This window comes from Ursus maritimus, unplaced genomic scaffold (assembly GCF_017311325.1).
Source record: "Ursus maritimus isolate PB19 unplaced genomic scaffold, ASM1731132v1 scaffold_26, whole genome shotgun sequence".
Taxonomy (NCBI): Eukaryota; Metazoa; Chordata; class Mammalia; order Carnivora; family Ursidae; genus Ursus; species Ursus maritimus.
The window spans coordinates 26,845,740-26,873,146 of NW_024425119.1; the positions used below are offsets into that span (position 1 = coordinate 26,845,740).

At 41.9% G+C, this 27,407-nt stretch overlaps 1 protein-coding gene across 4 annotated transcripts in view; it reads left to right on the plus strand.

The window, feature by feature from the left end:
• Positions 1 to 27,407, plus strand: part of FAR2 (fatty acyl-CoA reductase 2) — a 135,174-nt gene that overhangs the window by 70,818 nt on the left and 36,949 nt on the right. For 2 of the 4 annotated variants that reach the window (XM_040642286.1, XM_040642288.1), the window contains exon 2: positions 20,274 to 20,501. In XM_040642286.1, the coding sequence (XP_040498220.1) occupies positions 20,313 to 20,501 (189 nt within the window). In that variant the 5' untranslated portion in view covers positions 20,274 to 20,312. Of the gene's footprint in view, positions 1 to 12,707; positions 12,777 to 19,810; positions 19,899 to 20,273; positions 20,502 to 27,407 lie in introns of those variants that run through there. The other 2 variants (XM_040642287.1, XM_008683440.1) reach the window with 2 other exon arrangements.

Consider the following 27,407-nt stretch of genomic DNA (forward strand, 5'->3'; position numbering starts at 1 on the left):
TACAAACAACTCAAGTCTCTCCACCTACTGGGCTCTAGACCTGTTCGCATAGTCAAATCATGGTAATGAAATTCGGACTTAGGGTCACCATTACAACCCTAGGTATCTCCTTAAACTCTTTTTTTTTTCTTGTTTTTAATATGCCCTTTATTTTATTTTATTTTTTACATCTTGGCATTTTAATATTTGAATTGATTTTCAAAGTTAAAGTATTAGAATTCTCTATACAAGGTATTTCTTTTTTTTTTATGTTCAGTTAGCCACTGTATAGCTCATCATTAGTTTTGGTATAATGTTCAATTCTTCATTAGTTCCATAGAACACCCAGTGCTCATCACAACACGTGCCCTCCTTAAACTCTTCACAGTGCATCTGAATTGAACTTTTCTGGTTAACTACCAGGCCAGTAGACTAATATTCATTATACTTGGATCACTTTCTTTGAAAGAAAAATTAAAGTACTCCAAAGGTACAAATTAGGTTTAGCAGAGGACAGTGGAGGAGAAGCTTCTTTTATCTTTCCTACATTGGAGTAACGGTTAATAGAATAACTTTGGAATTCATGACATCAGGTTCAATACCTTGCTCTCTGCCATTTGTATGGCTCCATTCCAAAGTGAATCTCTATAACTTCCCTTATCTGTAAAACGAGTATAATGGTTGTGTGGAAATATATGAAAACTAACCCAATGAGAACATGCAGGGGCTATTTATTCTAAGCTTGCTGTAGCAAAGGAGTCAACCACCAACCCTTATATCTTGGCACAGACTCAGAAACAGGCAGCGGAGCTGGAAAGCTTCCTGGTGGAAGGAGGGAAGGCTTTAGGTGTGCCCCGACTGGCAGCTGGTGGCGTGGAGAAGCCGTAGGTGGGCTTATTAGAAGCGGGGCATCCTGTGGGATTGGCTAGTGAAGCATATGTGGCTTTTGCTGGGTGATGCTAAGCTGGAAACGGGGACAAAAATTAGAGAAGCTGCCAGTTGTTAAGTCCTGGCTGTTTTGGACCAGCCGTTACCGAGGTTGTAGTCTAGCTGCCTGGATTGTTACTAGAGATAGCAATTTGACTTCCTGCAGATCTGATGTATAGCAGGTTGGCTCTCTGGGGTGTTTGTTGCAGACAAGGGTTTGGGTTCCCGGGCAGGTGCGGCAGGTTGTAGGTCAAAGTTCTACTTTTCTACATGCTCTGGGTGCTGCCCATTGGCACAGTCAGTCTCTCGGTTGCACCCGTGAAAAGCATCGTCACGGGGCGCTCATGCAGCACACGCTTAGTAAATAGAAGTTCAATCTCCACAGGTGTTTGAAGCCACTGCTGTCTAGTGCATTTTTCATGATGTCAGTGCTGGAGTTTGGATCAGAACTGGGTGGACCTGGGGGAAGCCAGCTTGTGCCGGTATAAGTAGGTCGTTTCCTGTGGAATTACGGCAGGCTGGGAATGGCATATCTGTTGTAGGCAAATCGCCTGTGAATTCATTAGGAGAATCTGAAATTGTCTGTCCCATTCATTTCACTTCTGGGAACTGTCCAAGCCCAAAAGAAAGTCCAGGTCCTAATAGGTCTCTGAATTCATCCTGAGTGTAGGATGTATTCTGGGGATACAAATGAGCGGAAAGCCATTGCAGGTGTTAGAAGTCCTATAACATCTAGCACAGTGCCTGCCACATAGTATATACTATCAACCAGCAGTTGAATGAATGAATAAGTGAATAAATGGATGAATTTCCCAACTTATATCAAGTAGCTTTTATGAAACTAAGAGGTATCGCCTTGCCTGCTACTTGCTATGTAATTTAGATATTCATGTCTCTTCTTTTTTTTCACCAGAACTCCTAAAATCTGATTGAACTAAAAATAATCAAATGATTGGTTACAGAATTCATAATCATAGACAGAGTCAAGAGTGACTATTTTGGCCACCTCCCCCTGCCCCCCGCCAAATACTGAATTCTGGAAAGGAACTGCAAGCGAACACATTAAATGGCATTTTAAAGCGCTGTTCAGTGAACAGGAAAGATGACGCGAAGTAACATCTTATTAGCATCCATGTGAAGTGGTACCAGATTTGAACTTTAAAAATGTTACAGTTATGCAAATGATTTCACAGACATATACTCCAAGCCAGTTGGGTCGCACAGCCTTTTGGAGAAGACCGTACACGTCAGCGTGCCAGGCCGAGCTTCGTGGCCCTTGTGTGGCAGAGGCCCCGGGGACAGGGATTTCAGAGACGAGAGACATGGCTGAGCATTAGCGAGCACTTCATCCTCACACATCCATTTATCCATCCATTTGTTCGTTTATTCAGTCACTTGCCTAACATTGGCCACGGAGAGTTAGTTTCTCAGGCAGTAGGGATAAAAAGTGAATCTACGATTCCTGCCCTCGAAGAGCTCAGGGTTACGACGTGAGCTCAGTGATGAGCGCACATGCAGCTGGAGACAGGGTCCGGCAGAACTCACTCCTGCAGCAATAATGTCTGAAGCACAAAACGATGACTAAGGTCTCTGCCCTTAAAGGACTTCAACTCCTGTACAGCAGAAGACTAGTGTACACAGACATTCAAGATAGAACGTGGTGCGTGGAGACAGGCTCTTAGAAGGCAGGCAAGAATTCAGACTCGGGGATTCCCAGACCTTCCCTCTCCTTTGCCCCACAGCTTTCCTATAGCTGGGGGTAGGGGTACGTAGAAACGGAAACCAGGGAATCAAAATTCATTTTTGATTGATCAGTAGACACAGGTGTTTGCCCTAGCTACAAAACAGATTAGTAATAAATTGCATTGGCCTATAAATTATGAAATAATGATTCAGATTTAGAATGAAATAGCAGAGGTCAGATTGTGAAATGGCACCTTAGTAACATGAAAGATATTCTATCCCTGCCCACAATAAAATGAACAGAGTGGATTTAATATTCCAGTAAGACTGAAAAGCATGTGAAACGTAGGTGATTTGATTGGCTAGTACACGGTCATTAACATCATCAAAGAGAGTGCCCAATGGAGCCCTATCCATTGGATAACAAAGTAACTGGAGGAGAGCGCGGAGTGCTTCTCTTCCCTGTGAAAGTGATATTAAATGGTTAGGCCTAGGAAGGTGCCCCCAACAAGGCTCTGAAGGACTGTCGACTTTCTGATAGCTTGCACTTCACTGTACCAAACCTGTTCTTTTTCTTCTGGTCTCCTGTAGCTACTACCCTCAGTTCCATATGGACATGAAGTCATTTTTTCAGCTCTCTAAGGACCTTTCTTTTAAAGACAAATGCCTAAGTTTTTTGTTGAGGTTTGGTAGTAGTCGTTGTACATTATCAGCGAAGAATGAGTGCTGTTTGTGACTTGCTGTGCTTCTGACATACAATAAGATCCTATGGGGAGTACTGGAAAGGGAAAGCATTAGCCTTAATTCAGAATTAACCCTTCATAAAGGCCTAACTACATATTTCCAAATAGTATATTTATATTTATTCAGATATTTCCGGAGAGACTGTCAATTTATTGGCATAGGTTATGATCAGTAAATTCCATTAGAAAATAAGGATTTCTAATTCACCATATTGAGATAGATGGAGATATATATATATATATATATATATATATATGCGCACACACACACACAATTAACTAACCTTCGTATTAACCTTTTTAAAAAATATAATTTCTCATGTGGTTCAAGAATAATTAGTTGGTGGGGGCGCCTGGGTGGCACAGTCGTTAAGCGTCTGCCTTCAGCTCAGGGTGTGATCCCAGCGTTCTGGGATCGAGCCCCACATCAGGCTCATCCGCTAGGAGCCTGCTTCTTCCTCTCCCACTCCCCCTGCTTGTGTTCCCTCTCTCGCTGGCTGTCTCTCTCTGTCAAAATAAATAAATAAAATCTTAAAAAAAAAAAAAAAAGAAGAATTAGTTGGTATGTGGCAATGACTAAGCTCCTGGAATCTTGCTACAAGAAGTGACCGTGCTGTGTCTTTTCTTTGGATGGATACAGTTAATAAATACTGCATCTAATCACTGACAGTAGCAAATCCTGCTAGCCCACATCTCTGTGAAAGTACCATATGTACCATTGTGATATTTTGGCGCAAACAATAGTTTGTGCTATGGTTTTGTAGCAATTTCTCAATGTTATTCTATGAATCAGTTGTCTTTTTGGTTGGATTGAGGGTTTTTTTAAGATTTTATTTATTTATTCATGAGAGACAGAGAGAGAGAGGGACAGAGGCAGAGGGAGAAGGAGGCTCTCCACAAAGCAGGGAGTCTGACGTGGACTCGGTCCCAGGACCCCAGGATCACGACCCAAGTCGAAGGCAGATTCTTAACCGACTGAGCCACCCGGGTGTCCCAACTGACCTCCTTTTAATCAGGCATTCCTGTCAAAGACTTTGACACATTCCAACCATTTTGTTTCCATGTGGTTTCCCTGGTTCAATAACAGGTTGAGATATTATATGGCCTGGGAAGTAGAAATCTCCAACCTTATTTCTAAATTCCATTTGAATGAGTCTGAGTAAGTCTTTCAAACCGTATGAGTGGCAGACTGTATCTTATTAGGAAGCTAGGACAGCTTGATATATAACCTTTCTCACGCTGGGGTAATGCAATATGTTTACTTATCATTGGTATGCTATTCTATCTGTGCATATATTTGAACTATATTTTTAAAAATCCTTTAAATAGCTATTTGTTTCAACTTTTAGTAATGTTTTAAAGCTTTAGTTCTTTATCTGAAAAGATGTGTCCCCATTCTACCTCTTTCAGTACATGTGTCATTACGGTTACACCTGTGAACTCAGATGCTGGTAGTAAGTATGTAGAAAGTCTCTGGATCAAAATTACCTTAGTGCAAGCAGGAGGTCAGACTAAGTTCAGACTAAGTTCAGACGAAGACTCTGGCTGGATGGCAGCCACGGTCTGCAGCATCCTCACGGCCCTCGCCATATCCTACTATTATTAGAAATGAGAATTCACGAGTAAGCAGGTTATTTTATGCATTGTTTTAAGGGAGAAAAAATGAATCAGAGGGACAGCATAGGCTTCCATTAAAGATATAGGCTAAGGTACAAAATATGATCTTGAATCAGAACACACTCAGTTAAATTCCCTCTACCTGAATCTCTCTTCCCACTGACATCTGAAACCATGGGCTAGTCATTCAAATGCTTCTACTTGGGCCCTGCCTCTGACTGACGAAATCAGAATCTCAGAAAACGGGGTCTGGTAAAAGGGCCATTTTGGCAAGTTTTCCAGATGATTCAAACACCCACGAGGCTTTGTGAACCACCCCCTGACTTTTTATTCGTTGACGAAATGAATCAGGCCTTCAGTTCTGAGTCATTCATTCACTGATTTAGCAATATTTATTGAGACACTTTTCATGGCATAGTGCTGTGCTAGCTGGCATGTAAAGAGTAATACAGTATACAATACCTCCGTGTCAAGGGTTTTACTATCTAATTAGGGTGACAGATGTATCCTCAATATCTGTTAATAAAGAAGTGCGAGGTATTTGGACTCGGGATCAAAGTTGCATTAAGAGTATAGCATGTAACATACAGAACAAAGAGAAACATTCTGTTCTGGTCAGAAGACACTTGGAGTCATAATCTCTCTTGTTTATTACTTTATCTGATTATTAAAACTGCTCTGTGAAGTAGATAGAATATTATTTAACAGAAGAGAAAATCGAGTCCTAGAACTGCCAAGATTCAAGATTCCGACTTACATGACCAGTTAGAAAATCTAGAAATAAAATCTGCTCTGCTGCTAATTCCTACACCAGTGTTCTTCCCACTGTGCCTATATTACACCTCACATAGTTTTTCGTTGTTGGTACTTAAGCTGAGTCTGCTTAGAGGTAAAAGAGTTAACCAGGAATGAATACTTTGGCAGAAAAACAGATGAGAGAAATATTTCCAAATAAATAAAACTTCCTTCTGGTCGATATGTATTTATGTTCAACTTCCAAGCCATCAAGCAAGGATTTTGTTCATTAAAATTTGTGAGAGAAGTCCTGCATATGGTGAATGTGTTAGGAGAAAATATAATGATTGTGATGGTTCATTTTATGTGTCAATTTGGCTGGGCCACAGAAATACATTTGTGAGGGGAACCCCAGCATCCTTGAAGAGCTCAGTGATCATTCTTCTCTGTAGGCCAGAACTTACTGTGGGAACTGCTGTCATTAAATTGGGAAGCCTAAATGCAGTGAGGACCCTGGCGTGGCAGGAGCCAAATGATGACCCTCAAATGCCAACGTCAAGGTGGTCATGGTTTCCATAATGGATCGCAGGATAAAGCAGAAATCAGAGTAGTCTGATTGTAGAGAGCTAGGGCATTGACTGGTTGATCATGATGTTTCTCGAAGTGAAATATATGGGAAGCCTACTAAATTCTTGCTTGATCTGTATAAGCAGAAAAGTTCTAGGTCAACTGAGCAAAATTTAACTTGAATCATAAAAACAGAGTTATGACCCCTTCATCAATCCCCAGATATGAGCCAGTTTATAGACCCCGAATGAAAAGGAAGCCAAGTCCCCTTGAAACAGAACTCCTGAATATTGCTAAAAATTTACTCTGTTAATCTTTTTCCCAGCCATCCCCAAAGGGACCTGTAGTCTTTATCCGGGTAACTGTACATTGGGGAAAAAGAAAATAATGAGAGCTTACAGGGATTACTGGACACTGGCTCTGAACAGACACTAATTCTAGGAAACCCAAAATGTCACTGTGGTCCATTGATCAAAATAGGAGCTTATGGAGGTCAGGTGATCAATGGAGTTTTAGGTTAGAACCATCTCACAGTGGGCTCTGTAGATGTCTGAATCCATTTTGTGGTTCTTTCCTTAGTTCAGAAAGGTGTAACTGAGGGGCTCCTGGGTGACTCAGTCAGTTAAGTACCCAACTCTTGATTTTAGCTTAAATCATGACCTCAGGATGGTGAGATGGAGCTCTGCATGGGGCTCCTCGCTGGATGTGGAACCTGCTTAAGATTTTCTCTGTCTCCCTCTGCCCCTCCCCTCTGCCCTGCTCACCTGCTCTCTCTCTCTCTTTAAAAAAAAAAAAAAAAAGGCATAATTGAAATAGATATACCTAGCAACTGGCATAATCCCCACATTGGTTCCCTACCTGTGGAGTGAGGAAGGCCAAGTAGAAGGCACTAGAACTGCCTTGACTCAGAAAAATAGGGGGCCAAAAGAAACACCTCATTCCTGGAGGGATTTCAGAGACAGGTGCCACCATCAAAGACTTGAAAGATACAGAGGTGGTGATTCTCACCATATTCCCATTTGACTTGCCTATGTGGCCAGAAGACAGATGGATTTTGTAGAATGACAGTGGACTGGCATAAGCTTAACGCAGTGGTGACTCTGATTACAGCTGCTGTGCCAGATGTGGGTTCATTGCCTGAGAAAAATAACACACCTCCTGGTGCCCGGGAGGTGGCTCTTAATCTGGCAAATGCTTTTTTTTTTTTTCTTCCTCCCTGTTGACAAAGACTACCAGAAGCAGACACCTTCACTGTCCTACCTCAGGGGTATATCAGCTCTGCAGCTCTCTGCCAGAATTTAATGTGCAGGAATCTTGATCACCTTGCCCCTCCGTAAGATACCCTTTTGATCCATTACATTGCTGGTATTATGGTGATTGGACCGAGTGAGCCAGAAGTAGCAACTGCCATAGACTCGTTTGTAAGATAGTTGTGTACCAGAGGGTGGTTAAGTAGATCCAACAAGAGTTCTGGAACCTTCTATCTCAGCATTTAGGGGCCCAGTGGTGTAGGACCCATCGAGATATCCCTTCTAAGACAAAGGACAAGTTGCTGCATCCGGTGCCTCCCACAACCAAAACAGAGGCACGATGCCCCGGGGGCCTTTTTGGATTTGGGAAGCAACATAGGCCTCATCTGGGTGTGCTGCGCTGGCCCATTTAGTGAGCAGCCCAAAAAGCTGCCAGTTTTGTGTGGGGCCCAGAACAGAAGGCTCTGCGATAAGCCCAGGTGGCTGTGCAGGCTGCTATGCCACTGAAGCCACAGAAAGCCCTCAGATCCAGTGGTGCTCCAAGGGTCCGTGGCCGAGAGACATGCTGTTGGGAGCTGTCAGCAGGCCTCTACTGGTGAATCAACACAGACTCTCAGGATTTGAGAGTAAGAGTCCTGCCATCCGTTATGGATAACTACACTCCTTTTAAGAACCAGCTTTAGGCCTGCCATTGGGCCTTCGCAGAGACCGAACACCTAACCACGGGCCACGAAGTGATCATGCAACTTGAGCTGCCCAGCAGGAACTGGGTCTCAGCCGACCCACCACGCCATAAAGTTGGGTATGCACAGCAGCACTCCATCATCAAATAGAAATTGTATATATCTGATCAGGCCCAGGAAAGCCCGAAAGACACCAGTAATTTAAATGAAGAAGCGGCCCAAATGCACATGGTCACCACTGGTGCTACACTACCTTTTCTCCCTCAGCCTGCACCTATGGCCTCAGGAGGAGGTCCCTATCCTCGGTTGCCAGAAGAAGAGATGATACGTAGTTACCTCCCGAAGTGAACAGCTGCTTCTCTCTGGGACATCCCCTGAAGGACGGTGGCGAAGGGAAAGCCTGTCAGTGAACAGAACGTCAGGCAGTGCACCCGGTTATTCACCTTGCTTGCAAGGAGAAATGGCCCCATGTGCAACTGTATACTGACTTATGGCCTGTAGCCAATGGTTTCGCTGGGTGGTCAGGGACTTTGAAAGAACATGATTGGAAAATTGATGACAAGGGAGTCTGGGGAAGAGGTATACGGAATGGGCAAAAACATGAAGATACCTGCATACCACATAAATATTTACCAAAGAGTGACCTCAGCAAAGGAAGATTTTAATAATCACATGGATAGGATGACCTCTTCTGTGAATACCCAGCTGCCCCTAGTATGCCCTGATAGCTCATAAACTAAGTGGCCATAGTTGCAGGGATGAAGTTTGGGCTCAGCAACACAGACTTCGGGCCACCAAGGCCAACATGTCTACAAACACATTGGTGAGTGCCCATTTGCCAGCAGCAGAGACCAACACGGAGACCTCAGGGGGTAAGCCGGCTGCCTGGAGGCAGATTCTACTTCCATCATGGGTCAGTGTTTTGTTCTTACTGAAGCAGAGGACGTGGATTTGCCTTCCCTATATGTAGTACTTTTACTAAAACTACCACGAGTGGACTTACAGAATGCCTGTTCACCATGATGGTGTTCCGCGCAGCATTGCTTCTGATCAAGGAACTCCCGTCAGAGCAAATGAAATGTGGCAATGGGCTCATGGTCTTACCATGTTCTCCACCATCGCAAAGCAGCTGGTTTGACAGAAGGGTGGAATGGCCTGTAGAAGGCTTGTTCATAGTGCCAGCCGGGTGGCACTTTCCTTGGACTGCGGCAAGGTTCTCCAGAAAGCTGTATATGCTCTGAATCAGCATCCAGGAGATGGCGCTGTTTTCTCCCACACCCAGGATTCACCGGTCCGGGAGTTCGGGGATGGAAATGAGAGTGTCACCACTCACTGTTACCCCAGTGGCCCACTAGCACAAATGTTCTCCCTCTTCCCATGACCCTGTGTTCTGCTGGCCTAGAGATCTTAGTTCCAAAGGGAAGAATGGTTCCACGAGGAAACACAACAATGATTCCATCGAACTAGAAGTTAAGACGGCTGCCTGGCCACTTTGGACTCCTCATGCCTCTGAATCAATAGGCAAAGAGGGGAGTCTTTCTGTGGGCTGGGGTGACTGCTCCGGACTACCACGGGGAAATTGGACTGCTACTCCACAATGGAGGTAAGGAAGAGTAGGCCTGAAATACAGGAGATCCCTCAGGACATCTCTTAGTATTACTATGCCCTGTGATTAAGGTCAATGGAAAACTACAATAACCCAGTTCAGGGAGGGCTCCTGATGACCCAGACCCTTTACCCCACCAGGTAAAGAAGCATGGCCAGCTGACGTGCTTGCTGAGGGCAAAGAGAGTACAGAATAAATAGTGGAAGAAGGTAGTTACAAACACCAGCTGCAGCCATGTGATTAATTATAGAAATGAGGACTGTAATTGCCATGGTTTTTTTCTTATTTTATTATGAATACATTTATGTGTGTGTATCTGTGTGTAAAACAAATATGTTTGTTTTCCTCGCTATCTGATCCTTTTATCATGTTACATAAGGTGTATTGATTTTATATCATAGTATTAAGTACTTTCAATTTTATGTCATAGTATTTAAGTTATGAGATATCAAGAAGAAGAGTAAACATTACCCAAAGACTTTGCATCCTTTTCTGGGGAAAGGGTTAGTATGTTTTACTTGGATGCAGGATAGTTGTATAATGTTGGGCAGAAGTATGAGTTTGTTACTGTCTTTATTTGTAAATTATGGTTTAAAGAGATGTGTGTGGGTGCAAAGTCAACAAGAGTGGACTTAGGATGTTTATTTCTATATGTCAACTTGGCTAGGCTACAGTGCCTACATATCAGTCAAACATTATTCTAGATGTTTCTGTGAAAGTGTTATTTGAATGAGATTAGCACGTAAATCAGTGGACTTTGGGTAAAGCAGATTATCCTCCATAATGTGAGTGGGTCTCATCCAATTAGTTGAAAGTCTTCATGGAACTAAGACTGACCTCTCCCAAGAAAAAAATTCTGCCGTTGATCTTAAACTGCAATTCTTCCTTGAGTCTCCAGCCTGCAGATTTTGGATTTACCAAGCCTCCATAATCTCATGAGCCAATTTCTTAAATCTACGCCCCCCATTTCTCTTCCCATCTTCTTCTCTACCCCACTTCTTCTCCCCTCTCTCCCTCCCTCCCTGTCTCTGTCCTCCCCTCTCTCCCCCTTTTTCTCTCCTCCCTCTCTATCTCTGTCTCTCTCACTCTGTCTATGGATGATAGATAGATAGATATTCTGTCATGTCATCTTTAAAAAAAGAGTCTTTAGTTCTAAGCAGAGCATGAAAAAGTAGGTTAGCTTACTATCCATTCAGTTGGGTTCCTTTGGTCATTGTGTTAATAGATCAACCATTCTTTTATTTATAACCTGACCCAATTTATAATTCATCAAGACAAAATAGAAAGCATCAAGATTTTCATCCAGAAAGCTGAATATGCTCTGAATTTCATCAAGATTTTGATTTTGACTCTCTTGATACCATTTTAGAATCTTCACATGCTGCCTATTGTTTGACTTAACCTGCAATCCATAATAATGATACCATGTGTTTTCATAACTCCTTACTATTTAGTGAGAATGTTTTCATATTAGTCACATCTAACACAGAGTGTCGCACATAGTAGACAGGCTGCACGCCTATTTAATTAATTATCATGTAATGATGAGTTTAGGTCATATCTTTTCCTGTTTCTTCTTTTTTTTAAAGATTTGTTTATTTGAGAGCGAGTGTGTGTGAGCAGGGGGAGGGGCAGAGGGAGAGAGAATCTCAAGCAGATTCCCCACTGAGCATGGAGCCCACACGTGGCTGGATCTTACCTCCCTGAGATCATGACCTGAGCTGAAAGCAAGAGTTGGACGCTTAACCAACTGAGCCACCCAGTGCCCCTTCTTTTTAATTTTTGTTAAATTTGGAGGGTTTTTTGAAGACTTACTGATGAGCTAAGCAGAAGGAAACTAGAAAGACTGTTATTCGATGTGTTAAGGTGATTAGTAAATTTTGTGTTCCTAAAGCCAGCCTGCGCTGTCCTTTCCCCTGCCCAGAACTCTTTCCAAATTGGTTTTTCTAGACTATGACCATCGCTAATCTGATTAGCGAGGCCTGTGCCCCAACAGTTGCCTACAATACCCCGGAGGGTTAATATTCCTTCATCAAGAATTTAAAAGTTCTCACAGAAAGACTTTATGTAACAAACCCACACGGAAAGTCATCTAAGTTTATTGTGAAGTGTATAATTTGGAAACAAAAGCTAAATACAAAAGAAGGAACTCTCTGATGAAAACTTCTTTTTTTCACTAAGTGTTTGACAAACAGATACGTGACTTATATACAGATCTTTCAAGTTTGGATTAGTGAGGTCTCTGTAGTTAATTGTCAAAGGCCTGCCCATATATTCACAAACATATGAATAGCAAGATTCAATATCCTATCTCTGTTTACAAAGATGGGAAAATGACACGGGTCTACTCCCGAATTAGGAAGGTTGCTCGGAATTATTGTCAAGTTATTTGACCATCCAGAAATGTTCATGTCTCTGTCGTGTGTGTGTGTATGTGTGTGTGTGTGTGCGCATTGGTCCCCTCAAGCTGCTGTGATGAAATACCCCGGACTGGGTGGCTTTCACGGACATTTATTTCTTATTGTTCTGGAGGCTCCAAGCGCATAATTAAGGTGCCAGCAAGTTCAGTTTCTGGTGGGAACTCTCTTCTTGGCATAGTAGACAACTGCCTTCTCTCTATGTACTACATAGCCCTTCCATGGTGCCTGTTTGAGGAGAGACCGCTCTCCAGTGTCTCCTCCTTATTAGGACACCAGTCCTGTCGGATTAGGGCCCTACCCTGATGACCTCATGTAACCCAAAGGCCTTATATCCAAATACCGTCACCTTAGGGGGTAGGATTTCAACCTATGCCTGTGGAGGGGACACAATTCAGTCCATAACAGTGTGTAATGTCAGCTGAGCCACACTGTGAAAAATAATTTAAATACATTTTAAACTAAGGAGGTTTGTTTTGCAAATGTCTTTGTACTTTCAGTGCCCACAGCAAAAGAAGAGACTACAAAAATACTGGCTGCCATTACTTTCTGAGAACTTCTTTTTTCAAGTATGTATTATTAAGTTACCTTTTAAATCATGGAAAGAAATTATAGACATGCAATGAGGCTCTTTCCCTTGAATCCTATCACACGATTATACAGCTACTGTCATTGATTTCATCCCCCCCACCCCAGGCTTTCCCATAGGGATCTGTAATGGACATTATGTTTTCACAAGTTTGTAATCTCCTTTTATTCATTGACTATTTTGTAAATGCATTTATGCAATTCATTCAGCACACTTATTGAAAGAATTTCAACTGTTCGATTTTGATGAAGCAGAACAAACTTCATTTGCTGAATTTTCCAAAATAGCATCAGTTTTCTCCAATAGATCAGCCCATACTACTGTGTCCATTGCCAACCAACACACCATTTGCCAACATGACTTATCTCTTTTTTTTTTTAAACAATTTCCCAAACTTCTTTTTTTTTTTTTAAGATTTTATTTATTTATTTGACAGAGAGAGACAGCCAGTGAGAGAGGGAGCACAAGCAGGGGGAGTGGGAGAGGAAGAAGCAGGCTCATAGCGGAGGAGCCTGATGTGGGGCTCGATCCCATAACGCCGGGATCACGCCCTGAGCCGAAGGCAGATGCTTAACCGCTGTGCCACCCAGGCGCCCCCACATGACTTATCTCTTAACACACAGCATCTTTGAATCTTCAAAAAAAAAGGGGCACAGAATTACATATAGATGATATTGGCTCAATTATCCATAGAATTATTAAGATACAGCAACAATACTAACGGTTCCCTCAGCTGATCTCATGCTGGTCCGGTTGCCATTCTTTCCTAAATTTGCCTGTCATCGGTTTCGATGGATGAAATTGAGAGGCTCATCTGTATGGAAGGTGGGGTTCATAGTCTAACTTAAAGCACAGAGACCAAACGAAATTTGGTGAAATAAAAAGTGGGACATCTTTATCTGCAGAAGCCTTCCTTCATCTCCACTTTGAGTATAATCAGGATTTGCTATGCACGTAATTTGCTTGGGTAAATGTACGTAGCTATGAAGGATTTAGCATAGGTAAAATAGGGGTGCAGTGGATCATATTTGCCCTTAGTTTCACAAGCAGAAATTCAACCTTGAATCTTGACTTTTTAATGTGCTTTACTGAATATTATAAAATGAGCATTGAAGAAGGTCCAAGAACAATGATTCTCTGAAGAAGAGGCAATTTTTCCCGAGAGCACATTTAGCAAAGTCTAGACACATTTTGGATTGTCACACTTGGCTGGGGAAGAGGGATGTTATTACCATCTAGTAAGTAGAGGCCAGGGATGCAGCTAAAATACTTTACGTTGTACGGGACAGCACCACCCCCACCAGCCCCGCCGCCCCCACCAAGATTTATCCGTCCATAAATGTTAATAGAGCCAAGACCAAGAAACCTTGGTTAAGTAAGATTCCTGAGGGGCAAAGCACCTTGTTTTTTTTTTTTAAATGTTTTTCTCTAAAGGACTATCAAGAAATATCAATAAACTTGTCTCCCTTAAGTACTTGAATCTTAATTTTTTATTTTCCAGAAGAAACACTCAATAATTTGCATATGCTGAAACCTGCAAAAAATGTATAACTTGACACAACACTCATGATTCAGTATTTTAACATCTGTTCTCTAGAAATGAGAACAGCCTCATTCTACTACCAAAAGAAGAGTAAAAACTAGCTATTTCTACTCATGACCATGAGAAATGATTCTTAAGGAGAGAAAAATTCTCCAGAAAAGAAAGGAAGAATCTTGAAGCTGCCTATAGACTAATCACTACTATTCCCAGTGTCTAGACAGGATCTGGCATTCAGTAAAAAGGCACTGGCTAACTTTCAGAGGCCCCCTCCTTTTTCGTTCAAGCATCATATATGCTACATTATACAGGATGATTCTGGAAATTGTCAAAGCGGCTTAGGCTTCTCACAAGCCGTATCATGAGCATGAGGAATAGCAAATTGTCCTTTGCTCTCTACACTGGCAATCAGAAGGTATGAAAGGCAAACCATGACTGGTCAGCTGGTCCTAAACATATTCCTCCTTCCAGAGTTGTGTATCATCCATTACTGAATGTAAGTTTATTTTAATTTTTAAAATAATTAACGTAATTATTTTAATGAATTATATTCAGGGTTAATAATTCCTGGACCTTGCAAGTTTAATATATAGAACAGAATTCAGGGAGCCAGATTTTTTTTTAAGATTTTATTTATTTATTTCACAGAGCAAGAGAGCCAGAGAGAGAGAGAGACAACAGCAGAGGGAGAGGGAGAAGCAGACTCCCTGCTGAGCAGGGAACCTGATTAGGGCCTGGATCCCAGAACCCCGGGATCATGACCTGAGTCGAAGGCAGACGCTTACCTGACTGAGCCACCCAGGCACCCCAAAAGCCAAATTTTATATAGGAGTTTCTGGGGCCAGGAACTAAGCCATATATTGAGAGTGGAGGCAAGAAGTAAAAGAAACATCTCTGATACAGCTTCGATCTGAGGGTGAGGAATTGTCAGACATTTTTCAGAACCACTTGCCTTGTGCAGAGTCTTGGCCGCACTCCCGCTCCCGACAATCAGGTAACGAGCGCCACCAAGCACTGGTTTGTGCTGTTTTCCTGTCAGAGAACTCTGTGTGCTCTGCCGTGGTCTTGGTTGTGCTTGAGAAGTATTTGGACTCCAGACGGAGCAGGCAAATGCGATTCTTTAGGGACACATCAAGTCTTCCTTTGTCCCATAAGAAATGGGCTCATTAGAAATACATTACCTGCTTCCTACAATGTTTTATCACAGGTTACAGAACTGTGTCTGGGATCAAACTATCTTAACAGTATGTTCGCATTTCTAGAAAATATGACGCCATTAAAGCATGTAAGAGTGCAAAACAAGCATCTGACATCTTGAGAACAAGTGAGGTTGGGAAATAACCGTATCCAAACTCAGTTTCTCCTCTGTGTTCCCCTGCCCACCATGCTCGTGTATACCTAACAGACGAAAGGAGTGTGGCGCTGAAACATTTTTATGTGTGAAGGAACTAGCAAGGCTTATCAGCCAGCAGAGTTGCATCTGGGCAAAAGAGTTTACTTGGCTTGATGACTGATTGAGTTGTAAATCCCCTCCTATTTCCAAAAGAGGGTGTAGAAAATGCATAAGACAGAGCACTTAAAATAAATGTCAAAAGGAAAAACCAGGAACTATTAAGAGGAAAAATGTATAGCCAGTGACAATATTACTAGCTAACACTTACGGAGTATATACTATAGGTAACTAATATTTCTAAGAGTTTTCTTTTTTTTTATTGATGTATAATTAACATACAGTGTTATATTGGTTTCGCATGCAATTTTTACATTGCTCAGTGTTCATGATGATAAGTGTACGTTCAATCCCCTTTATTTATTTCACCCATCCCCCCACCCACCTGCCCTCTGGCAACCATCAGTTATATGTATGTATGTATGTATTTATTTATTTAATTAATTATGTTAGTCACCATACAGTACATCATTAGTTATTGATATAGTGTTCCATGATTTATTGTTTATGTATAACACCCAGTGCTCCATGCAATACGTGCCCTCCTTAATACCCATCACCGGCCTGTCGCAATCCCCCACCCCCTCCCTTCTGAAGCCCTCAGTTTGTTTCCCAGAGTCTATAGTCTCTCGTGGTTCATTCCCCCTTCGTTTACCCCCCCTTCATTCTTCCCTTCCTTCTCCTACCCATCTCCCTGCTATTCCTTATGTTCCACAAATAAGTGAAACCATATGATAATTGTCTTTCTCTGCTTGACTTACTTCACTTAGCATAATCCCGTCCAGTTCCATCAGTGTCGATGCAAATGGTGGGTATTCATCCTTTCTGATGGCTGAGTAATATTCCATTGTATATATGAACCACATCTCCTTTATCCATTCATCTGTTGAAGGGCATCTCGGCTCCTTCCACAGTTGGGCTATTGTAGACATTGCTGTTCTCTGTATTTAAGAGTCTGGTTTTTTGTTTGTCTCTCTTTTCTTTGTTTGCTTTGTTTCTTAAATTCCATATATGAGTGAAATCATACGGTATTGGTCTTTGTCTGACTTATTTCACTTAGCATTATACCTTCTAGGTCCATCCAAATTGCTGCAAATGGCGAGATTTCATTCTTTTTTATAGCTGAGTAATATTCCATATGCCACATTTTCTTTATCCACGCACCTAGTGATGGACACTTAGGTTGTTTCCATATCTTGGCTGTTGTAAATGATGTTTCAGTAAACATAGTGGTACATATATCTTTCCAAATTAGTGTTTTTGTTTTCTTTGGGTAAATACCTAGTAGCGGAATTACTGGATCATATGGTAATTCTATTTTTAATTTTTTGAGAAATCTTTATACAGGGGCGGCACCAAATTGCATTCCCACCAACGATGTACAAGAGTTCCATTTTCTCCACGTCCTCACCAACACTTGTTATTTCTTGTCTTTTTGATTCTACCCATTCTGACAAGTGTTATGGTGATAACTCATTGTGGTTTTGATTTAAAGTTCCCTGATGATAAACGATGTTGAGGATCTTTCCATCTGTCTGTTAGACACTGTATGTCTTCTTCGGAAAAATTTCTATTCAGGTTCTCAGCCCATTTTTATTCAGATTATTTGGGGGTTTTTGGTGTTCACGTATATGAGTTCTCTATATATTTAGATATTAATCCCTTATTGGATATATCATTTGCAAATATCCTCTCCCGTTCAGTAGGTGGCCTTGTTGTTTTGTTTTGATGATTTCCTTTGCTGTGCAAAAGCTTTTTTATTTTGGTGTGGTCCCAGTAGTTTATTTTTGCTTTTTTTCCCTTGCCTGAGGTCTCCTACATCTAGAAAAATGTTTCAGTGGCTGATGGCAAAGAAATTATCACCTGTGTTTTCTTCCAGGAGTTAATGGTTTCAGATCTCACATTTAGGTCTTTAATCCATTTTGAGTTTATTTTGTGTGTGGTATAAGAAAGTGGTCCAGTTTCCTTCTTTGCATGTAGCTGTCCAGTTTTCCCAACACCACTTAATCATTAGACTCTCTTTTCCTCATTGTATGTTCTTGCCTCCTTAATTGTAGATTAATTGACCATATAATTGTGGTTTATTTCTGGGCTCTCTGTTCTACTCGCAACCTGTGTGTGTATTTTTTGTGCCAGTAGAATACTGTTTTGATTACTAAGAGTTTGAGTAATATGTTGACTCGTATTGTTCTTACCACAGCATTATTACGTGGATACTTTTGTTATCCCCATTAACCTAACGAGCAAGCTACAGCACAGAGAGAGTAATGATGTGCCTGAGGTCACAGTGGTAATAAGTGGCAGAACTGGGATTTGACTTCAGGTAGTCTTGCTTAGAACCTGTGAGCTGAACTAGGATGTCATACTGCCTTCCACACTTTCCTGAGCTTCCCAGCAGGCAAGGCAAGACTCTTCAGTACTTTTCCCAAGTGAGAAAATCTTGAGAAAATGATTGGCTAGATTGCAATATGAGTAACATTTTGCAACATGGTAAAAAGCAAAACAAACAAGAAAACTATGATTAATTACCATGTTGCACAAGAGCTAAATGTGTTCTTCAAAATATTTTTCACATCAACCCTCAATAAAAGGGAGTTTATTTTTTTTAAGATTTATTTTAGAAAGAAAGAGAGCATGCAAGTGGGGTAGGGACAGAGGGAGAGTATCTTCAAGCAGACTCTCCACTGAGCACAGAGCCCCACATGGGGCCCCGTCTCACAGCCCTGAGGTCTTGACCTGAGCTGAAACCAAGAACCAGATGCGAAACCACTAGGCCACTCCGGCGCCCCAATAAAAGGTGTTAATTAGTAACTCAGTGGATATAACTAACATGATTTGAAATCCAGCCTTTCTAAAGTGAATAGGGTTGATGATTGGATGTGATTTCTGTCATTGATCATTATTTTATTTGCATCTGTAACAGTCTATCATTCTCTTGTTTACGTATCTACCAATCTTTGTCTTGCTGGCCTCTTCTGCTAGAGGGAGTGCCAGGACCTGTTTGCCTCACTCAGCTGCTTATCTTCAGAACTTAGCAAGAGTCTGGCAGGGCAGGTACTCAAAATTATTTGTTGAGTAAATTCATGAGTGAACAAATCCTCCAAAGGCCGACTTCTGTCCAAGAACAGCCTCAAGATCCTTACAGTATAAATTATGACTGTCGTGACCATCTGTAACTTAGGACTCCAAGGCGTTAAGGAGTTCCTGAAGGAGTTGCCGGCAGAGTAACCTTGACCCTGACAGGGCAGGGTGCTGACTTTTCTACTTGTTTTTTTCCTTCTTCGTGAGCTCTGATGTCGGGCCAGCCCCTGGAGTTGTGTTCTGCAAGATCAACCCACCGCCATCCTGCAGATCCCGGGGCACCTGTTGTGACAGGCAGAAGTCCGCCCCCAGCCCCCAGCACTGTTTCATTCAAAGCTCTCCACCATGCCATCCCCTGGGCCATTTTGGACCCGGGCTTAGAGACAGACACTGCGCGAGGCATGTCAAGAGCATGCGGTGCCTTTTCTGGGAGGCCCAGGACCTCAGGGCCACCTCTGGCTTCCCACTCCCAGACCTGCTCTTTCTCTCTGCTCCTGGCAATGGCCTTATGCGGACGGAGCCCCTACAGTCACCTGGCACTATTTCGGAGCTTAACAAAGCCTCCGGTCCTGGTCTCGTTTGTTCAACCTTCTCTGCCCTTTGTCTTTTGCAGTGTTTCAGCCCTGAGAGGACACGTAGGGGAAGGGTGGCACTACACCCCTTTTCAGCTCATGGAAGGGAAAAATGTATTTACGCAGAAATGCTGGGTAGGCCGGGGCCTGTGAGTTCAAGTGAAACCACAAGTTATTTGCTCCAACATTTTCTCAAAAGAAAACTGCAACCGAAACACTAATGACATCATAATTTAAAAAGAATGTGATGGTTGTTCCAAGCTTTGTTTTCATAGGCTGGAGGCCAGTCCTAGCTTTATCGTTGACGTTCTGGTAACACTGACTTCCTTCTGTCTCCTCCAGGCAGCATGACTGGCCACACCTTGCACCTTTGCTCTTGTCCTCAGGGCTGGAACACCTTTACCCCAGCCCTGCCCTGCTTTCACAGTTCACTTCATCATCACCCATAGGGGCAGGCAGGTGGGCCTTCCTGAAGTTTCCAGATCCTGCTATACACTCCGCCTCTGTAATCCCTTTGCTTGAGCATTCACGTATTATATTCAGTGATCTATTCAGATGTCTGTCTCCTCTGTTAGACTATGAGCAATCTCTTGAGAGCAGGAACCATGTCTTACTCACTTTTTTTTTTTTTTCCCACGATTCCTGGCATAAAGTCTGGCATGCAAAGTGGACTCAATAAATATTGATTGAAATGAATCGTGTTGTCAATCAAGTATGATGCTCTCACTCTGACCTTTTTTCAGCATTCAGAACTCCTGGAAGGCCCAGAAACATTTTCAATTGACTGCATCTTAGAACTTCTGAGAATGTGATGTTATTTCTCTGCCTTTTCAGGAACCTCTTTCCGGAGCTATAAAAGACAAGAGAAAAACCATGTCCATGATTGCAGCTTTCTATAACGGCAAGTCCATTCTCATTACTGGGGCCACAGGCTTCATGGGCAAAGTGTTGATGGAGAAGCTATTTCGCACCAGCCCTGACCTGAAAGTCATTTACATCCTCGTGAGGCCCAAGGCTGGCCAGACGACGCAGCAGAGGGTTTTCCAGATCCTCAATAGCAAGGTATGCCATAGGGGAAGAGCCTTGGGGCAAGCTGACTCACTACAATGTTCCCTGACTGCCCCAGAACTGCAAGTGGGGGCCAAGATGCCTGGGCGGGTAGAGGAGAGGAGACAGAACAAGATGGCAACCAACAGCTCATAGAAATCTGTGCCGTTTGCCTGTAAGAGAAGAAAGAGAGCCTAGGCCCTGTCCAGGGCAAATGAGCAGATACTCTGTGTTCTGGAAATTACTGAGTAAGAATCGAAATGCTAACACCCCCAGAGTGGACTCTCCAGGTTCAAGACCTGTCACCGTTCAGTGGAACCCTTTCAGACCTTTTGTTGTCGTCGTCTTCTTCTTCTTCTTCTTCTTCTTCTTCTTCTTCTTCTTCTTCTCCTTCTTTTTTAAGATTTATTTATTTGAGAGAGAGAGAGAAGCACACATAAGCAGGGGGCAGAGGCAGAGGGAGAGGGAGAAGTAGACTGCCCACTGAGGAGGGAGCCCAACATGGGGCTTGATCCCAGGACACCAGGACCATGACCTGCACTGAAGGCAGACACCTGACCGACTAAGCCACCCAGGTGCCCCTGACCTTTCTTCTAAATTCAAGGTAGTTCCTGTCCCACCCTCCATTTTTGGATGTTCTATTCTATTATATTCCAAGTAGATACAATTAGTAAGTAGCCACGTGATAATACTTCCAGTTGCCCAAACTCCACAAGATTTAGGTGTTCTACACTTGTTCTGGGCAACTTGGTATTTCTGTTATCCCGTAGGTTCCTCTAAGGGGAAGACATGCAAAATGAAATATGATACGTGTAAATAGCATTTGGGTATGAAACCATCTCACTCCTTCAAAAAAGGATAATGTATAGTCTCCCATGTTTTACAAATTTGAAGGTAGTATTGGCTTTGGTCTCAAGCATATCTGAGCTCGAATTCTGCCTTTTCAATTCGTTGTCACTTTACCTCGTAAGCTCTAGTCTGCAGTGTTCGAAATAGGAACAACCACAGAGATTCCCCGGGATTTTCATTTATGAAAAAAGGCACGTGTCTGGTTTACAGTCTCTTTTGGAATATACAGGTCATTTAGGGTTGGCAAAAGGAAAATTTAAATAAGTTTTTTTGTTTGTTTGTTTGTTTGTTTTTACAAAGTCTCCTTTTCCCTGTGTAGGAACGCTCACATCCAATGAAGGCGGGATCACACCATAGACACCCAGTAAGCCCGCTGACCACATCTATCTGCAGGCACCAGGATGAGATTTGGGTACCGCTGATCGTCAGCAGAATCAGGAAAGCCTCTCCTGTATCTCATGGCCTGACTCGGCAGTGAGACAAATAACAGTAGTTGACCGTTACTGGGTACTTAGGACACACAGACACCATTCAAAGGCTTTTTCGTGCCTTACCTCATTGATTTTAGCCACAGCCTTGTGAGGAAAGAATGAGTCATAGCCTCAGTCTTCATTTTATAGAGGGGAGAACTGAGACCTGAGGTGTTGACTTATCAGAGGTCACCCAGCTAGTAAATGAGAGAGTCAGACTTTAGATTGGCTCCTGAACCAAGATGCTTGCTTCTACCTTACGCGGCAGCCTCATGGTGACTAGTGGTTCTTAATAAGACCAAGAGGCTAAGTGGCATAAAACTGAAATCTAGAATGAACTCGCAGAACCCTCTTCCGACAGCTTCACTCAGTTATATATCCCTAACGGACTTTGCTTTTATCACACAGCAGACCTGTCTTTTTAGCTCTGTAGCCGGCTTGTAGATTTCTAGATAAATATCGTGGCAGGGAGCCTTGTGGTCAGCACAACCTCGACCTACTATTCTTTTCGAAGAGACAGCAACATTGCTTTTGTTCTGGAAATCTTCACTGTAATATATATAACTTCTCTGTAAAGCTGGCTTACGAAATCTCTACACCTGTTTCCACTCTTCGGCTATTTATTGTCAGCTGTTGACCTTTGTAAACAGTGGTTCTCAACATGTGGTGCCCAGACCAGCAGCATCAGTACCCCCTGGGAACTGTCTGCTGTTCTCAGATGGTGCTTAAAGATCATGGGCTTCAAGGCAGATGACCTGAGTTCGAATCTCAGCCCTACCAATTATTAGCTGTGGGACAGTGGGCAAGACACATACTTTAGTGAGCCTTAGTTTCCTTCCTTATAAAAAGGGGTAATACTACCTTGCTCACCCAGGAGTGTCTGTCTGTCTGTCTATCCACCTCTGTCTCTCTCCACCCATTCAAGTCTTTCTGGATTCAGATCCAAGTCTGACATTATTAGGTATGGTATGGCTTTAACCACTATCCCCTATGGCCTCACATTTACTGTTAGGCTAATTAGAGTTTATTGTATAGATTTCTTTTCTCCGTAAATTTTACCTAAAAGAATTATGGGAGGAAAGAAATCTGTTGTGCATTATATGGCTGAAAAACTTAATATCTATCTGTGGTTAAACACCATGTCTGCATGGCCCTTTTGTGGGTTCTTTTTTTTTTTTCTTTTTTTAGTACTTTTATTCCTTGAGTGCCTTGGACATCTCAAAAATTTTGAGAAGTTTGCACCCTATGTTTGATTATTTTTTTTAAGTCAACATCTACCTTCATTCTATGTTGTCATTTATAACAGAAAGGTTTATTGCTAAAACGAGCAGAGTCTATCGCCTATTGAAAACAAGCTTTGGTTATGCAAATACCCACTTTCTTGGCACTATATGGAATTTGATACCTACAAAAAGATATTCCGTGGGGAAAAAAAGATGTGCTTTATTTTGGGGTATTCCAAAACTGAAAAGCTTCCACCATACAAATCATGGATGCTGGCCTGCGAATGTGAGGACACTATGGCTGGTTGCTGTCGATAGAGCCGTGTGCAGGTAAGGGGTGGCCCAGCCATTCATTTCTGACTATCTGGGAGGTGCAAGGGATTATTGCTCATAATCATTGTGAGACTAAAAATTTCAAAATAAAGACAAGCCTTAAGATTATGTTTTTAAACTAGGTGAATAGATGACTTTTGAATGGTATTTAACAAAACAAATAGAAAACTTCCTAGATTATATTACTTTTTTTTTTTTTACTTAGATCATGTGGCAATTTAAATTCAAATGAATGATCATAATGAACTTGAAAATTCAGTTTTTCAGTCACACTAGCCGTATTTCAGTGCTCAGAGGCCGCGTGTGCTGCTGGCTGCGTTAGTGAACAGGGCAGGCATAGAACAGTTCTGGTATCACAGAGAGTTTCAGACAGCACTGATCTAGATGATGAGTGTGTGGTATAGACAGAGCAGACGGTGCTTCAGGTTTGCATCCTGCCCGTCATTTTTATTAATCCTGGGCACTTAGTGAAGTGCGTGTTTGGGGGTCACATGTGTGGTAGGCACTAAAGATATGAAGATAAAAATGAGATAACCAAGTCAAGTGACAGAGATAGTCCTGTAAAACATGATAACAATGCAGCATGAGTTCTCCAGAGAGAGGAGACCAAACAAAGAAAGGGCAGTCTGACCAGAGAGAACCAACCACACTTGCAAATGGGTGACCTCCCTGGCCCCAAACAAGTGAGTTTTTAAGAACTAGAAAGCCATGCTGAGACCAGATCCTGGAAGACTACAAACAATTGTATTGTTAGGTGACTTTCAGATGGAAGAAAACTCGATTGAAACTGACTTGGAAGACAAAAGATAACATGTTAATTATGCAATGGAAAACTCCAGGACCCTAGTGATAAGCAGTTGACTGGAGCTCCGGCTGCATTGGTCTCTGAATCTCTTAGCTCTCCCATTTTGTTCTGGCTTTCTCCCAGTTATGATAAGATGGTTGGGTTTTTGTTTTGTAATGGTTGTTATCATTGCAACCTTCATGGCAACCTGCTGGCTCTCCCTGAAGCTCTCTTTTAAAATGGATGAAACCTCTTTTCTGGAAATCCTCAGCAAATTTCCCCTTACATCTCCTCAGCCTGGGTTAAGTTACATGTCCATTTCTGGACCAACTCCTGTGGCATGAGGTATGCCATGCACTGATTTATTCAGAAACTCCAGATCTAAGCTAACTGCTGGGTAGAGGATAACAGTGCACTTAGACCAATAAGCCTTTCCCTGGGGCTGGGGTAAGACAATCTTCTGCTGAGGCACAGGGACTACATGGAGAAGAGAGAACATCTGAATGACTTACCAAGACACAGAAGAATGGATGTTAGGAAGAAATCTGCCTGCCAACTCTTAGATAGAGGACCAGAAAAATGCCTTCTGATACTGAATACCTAAACATGGTAGACAAAATATGTGTTTGTAAAATAATCTTAAGGCGTCACTGAGCTAGAGAAAAAGCAAGAACAGAGGCGACCTTGAAAAATTAGCCACCTGGGAATTCTGAATAATTTTGGAGAGGATCTTGAATTGGGAGTGTAATAATCAATCATAACTCAATTAAGGTGCAGAGAGACCAAAGCTGATACATGGGTTAAAAGGGCAAAGTAGAATTCCTTCATAGGTTTTGCTAATGTAAAACATAAAATAATCAGTGGTTTACTTTGACTAATCCAAAACATAGCCATTAACTGGTCATGTCCAATGTAGAGATAACTAAACCGGAGCTCGACTGTAACTTAAAACCAAGAAAAAACCAACCAGCAGCCATTTGCCAAATCCCTGAATGCTTAGGACTCTCCATTTCTAGTCCCGTAGATATCTTCCAGTTGTAATTTTTAAACCTTTTCTCCATATCTTTCAAGGTAGTCCCGATAGGGTCCAGCACACAGTTAGCTTTCTGTAAATGTTCAGGCTCACAGACCCACCCCTCTGCTAAGCCTTTCTTTACACGGTCTCCTAAATTCACGCTCAGAATAAAAGTATTTTCCTTTTTTTAATTAAAAGTCTGTCCTCTCCCTAAAGAAGATTTTACTGGTGCAGTGAAGCTATTGGAGGTATGTATTAGTGTTTTAGTAGGAAACAATTACTAGAGCATCAAAATTCTCAAGAGATTGAAGTATGGAAATGTCTGCTCACATTTCTAGCTATTTCTGGTTTCGTAGCAAAGGCACTCATTATTCTTTCATAAGTGTTTGACTTATGTGGCCAGATAGAAGCATGCAGAATGGACAGTTCCTGGGCTTCTACCTAAAAGCAAAATAATGTAGTTTAACATTTTTGCAACATCTTTTTTTAAAAGTGAGACTATTCTGTATGAATTCTAATGTTCCTCTATTTGGTTAGAATTTGTGGAGAAAGTTAGAAGTCAGTTATTCCAAATATGTGGGCTGCCACAATCAACTTTCCAAGACAGGGCCATACTTCAGGGAATACACCCACAAAACTGTGATTTCCTAGTAATTCTGTCTGCTTTTATGCTCCCCTAATGTCCGATTCAGTGAGAGTAAGAGAGTCTTGGGTTTGGCAGATAACACAACATCCTCTCAAGTGTATCAGATTGGCCAAAACCGGTAACACATTTATTACCCCAATTTTTTCCCTTTCACTTGTAAGTCTAAGACCTTTCCATTGTCATTACTCTCATGTGTTACCACTGTCCACTTGGTAGGTCATCAACCAAATTTGTTGAATGAATAAGTTTAGTGCATCCCAGTTTTCCAGTGGTCTTATCTGGGCCCAGGCCAAGCTTTACTTCCATTATATGGCCACTCTTGCTCCTGGTTTTTACTCAGAACTTTCCTGTCGGGGTGAGTGTTACTTCCAGTAAGCCTCTGATTCTGCAGATATTTATTAAATATCCAAGAACCAGTTTAGATTCTGCCATTTAACTTTATTTTGATGGAGGCAAAGTGACTGACATGTAGTTATACCTTATTCCTAAGTAGGGCCCAGAGTTGCCTTTAAACAATATTTCTCTTCAGTCACACATAGTAATGCGTGACTTCTAACCCATTATAAAGTAATTCAAAAGGTAGATTAATCATGGCAGGTATGTGAGGCTTGGAAGTATTTCTTTAAAACATAATAAATTAAAATGTTGTCAGCTTGCCTTTGATTCCCACTATATACCCAGGAAATACGGTCAAGAGAACATCTGTCATATCTATCCAAATTCAAGCATCTGATCCATTCCTTTCCTTTCATGGTATGGACAGCTACCACCTCTCACTTCCTGTTTCCGTGCTTTCAGAGAGAGACAATTAAGTGGGAGATGCTTTGGAATAAAAGGTTATTTTTAATCCTTGGGCCACAGGGAACTGGGGCTCAAAAATCAGAACGGATCAGTTTTCTCATATACAAGTAAGTTTCTGAAGTGTTTTCAGAGCCCTTAACAGAACATATTAGAATTAATGGCAGATTCTTGAGGACTTCCTCACAAAGATAATTAAGCTGGCACTCTAAGAAAACAACCAGAGACACACAAATATTGTACAGATATATTATTGTAGTATTATTTAGGGTAGCAAAAACTGGAACCAATCTGAATGTTCCATAGTAGAGGAAAGATAAAATAAGCAATAATACGCACATGTGTTAGACTAGTATAAGGGCATTAAAGCTCATTTTATAAACTATTAAATGACATGAGAAAACACTCATATTCAGTGCAAAAAACAAAAAGACGCAAAACCATATTCAGTGTAATCTCAACTAAAATGTCCTTAAATGCTACTAGGATCTCGAATTAATTTTATTTTTTTTGGCGCTTCCAGATTTTCGAGTGACAAATATAATGAGAATGTTTACTTTTATGGTGAGAAAAAAGCTACCCTCTTTCATAGTGAAAAAATAAGAGCAGTAATCTTTTCCCAAAGTTTTGCAAATACAGTGACAATGAACATGTTTCACATTTATAGTGGGGGAAGAAACACCCACTTTTTAAAAAGTAAATAGATAAGGCAGCAAAGCAATTATGAATTTCCAAAACTGGGGCGCCTGGGTGGCGCAGCGGTTAAGCGTCTGCCTTCGGCCCAGGGCGTGATCCCCGCGTTC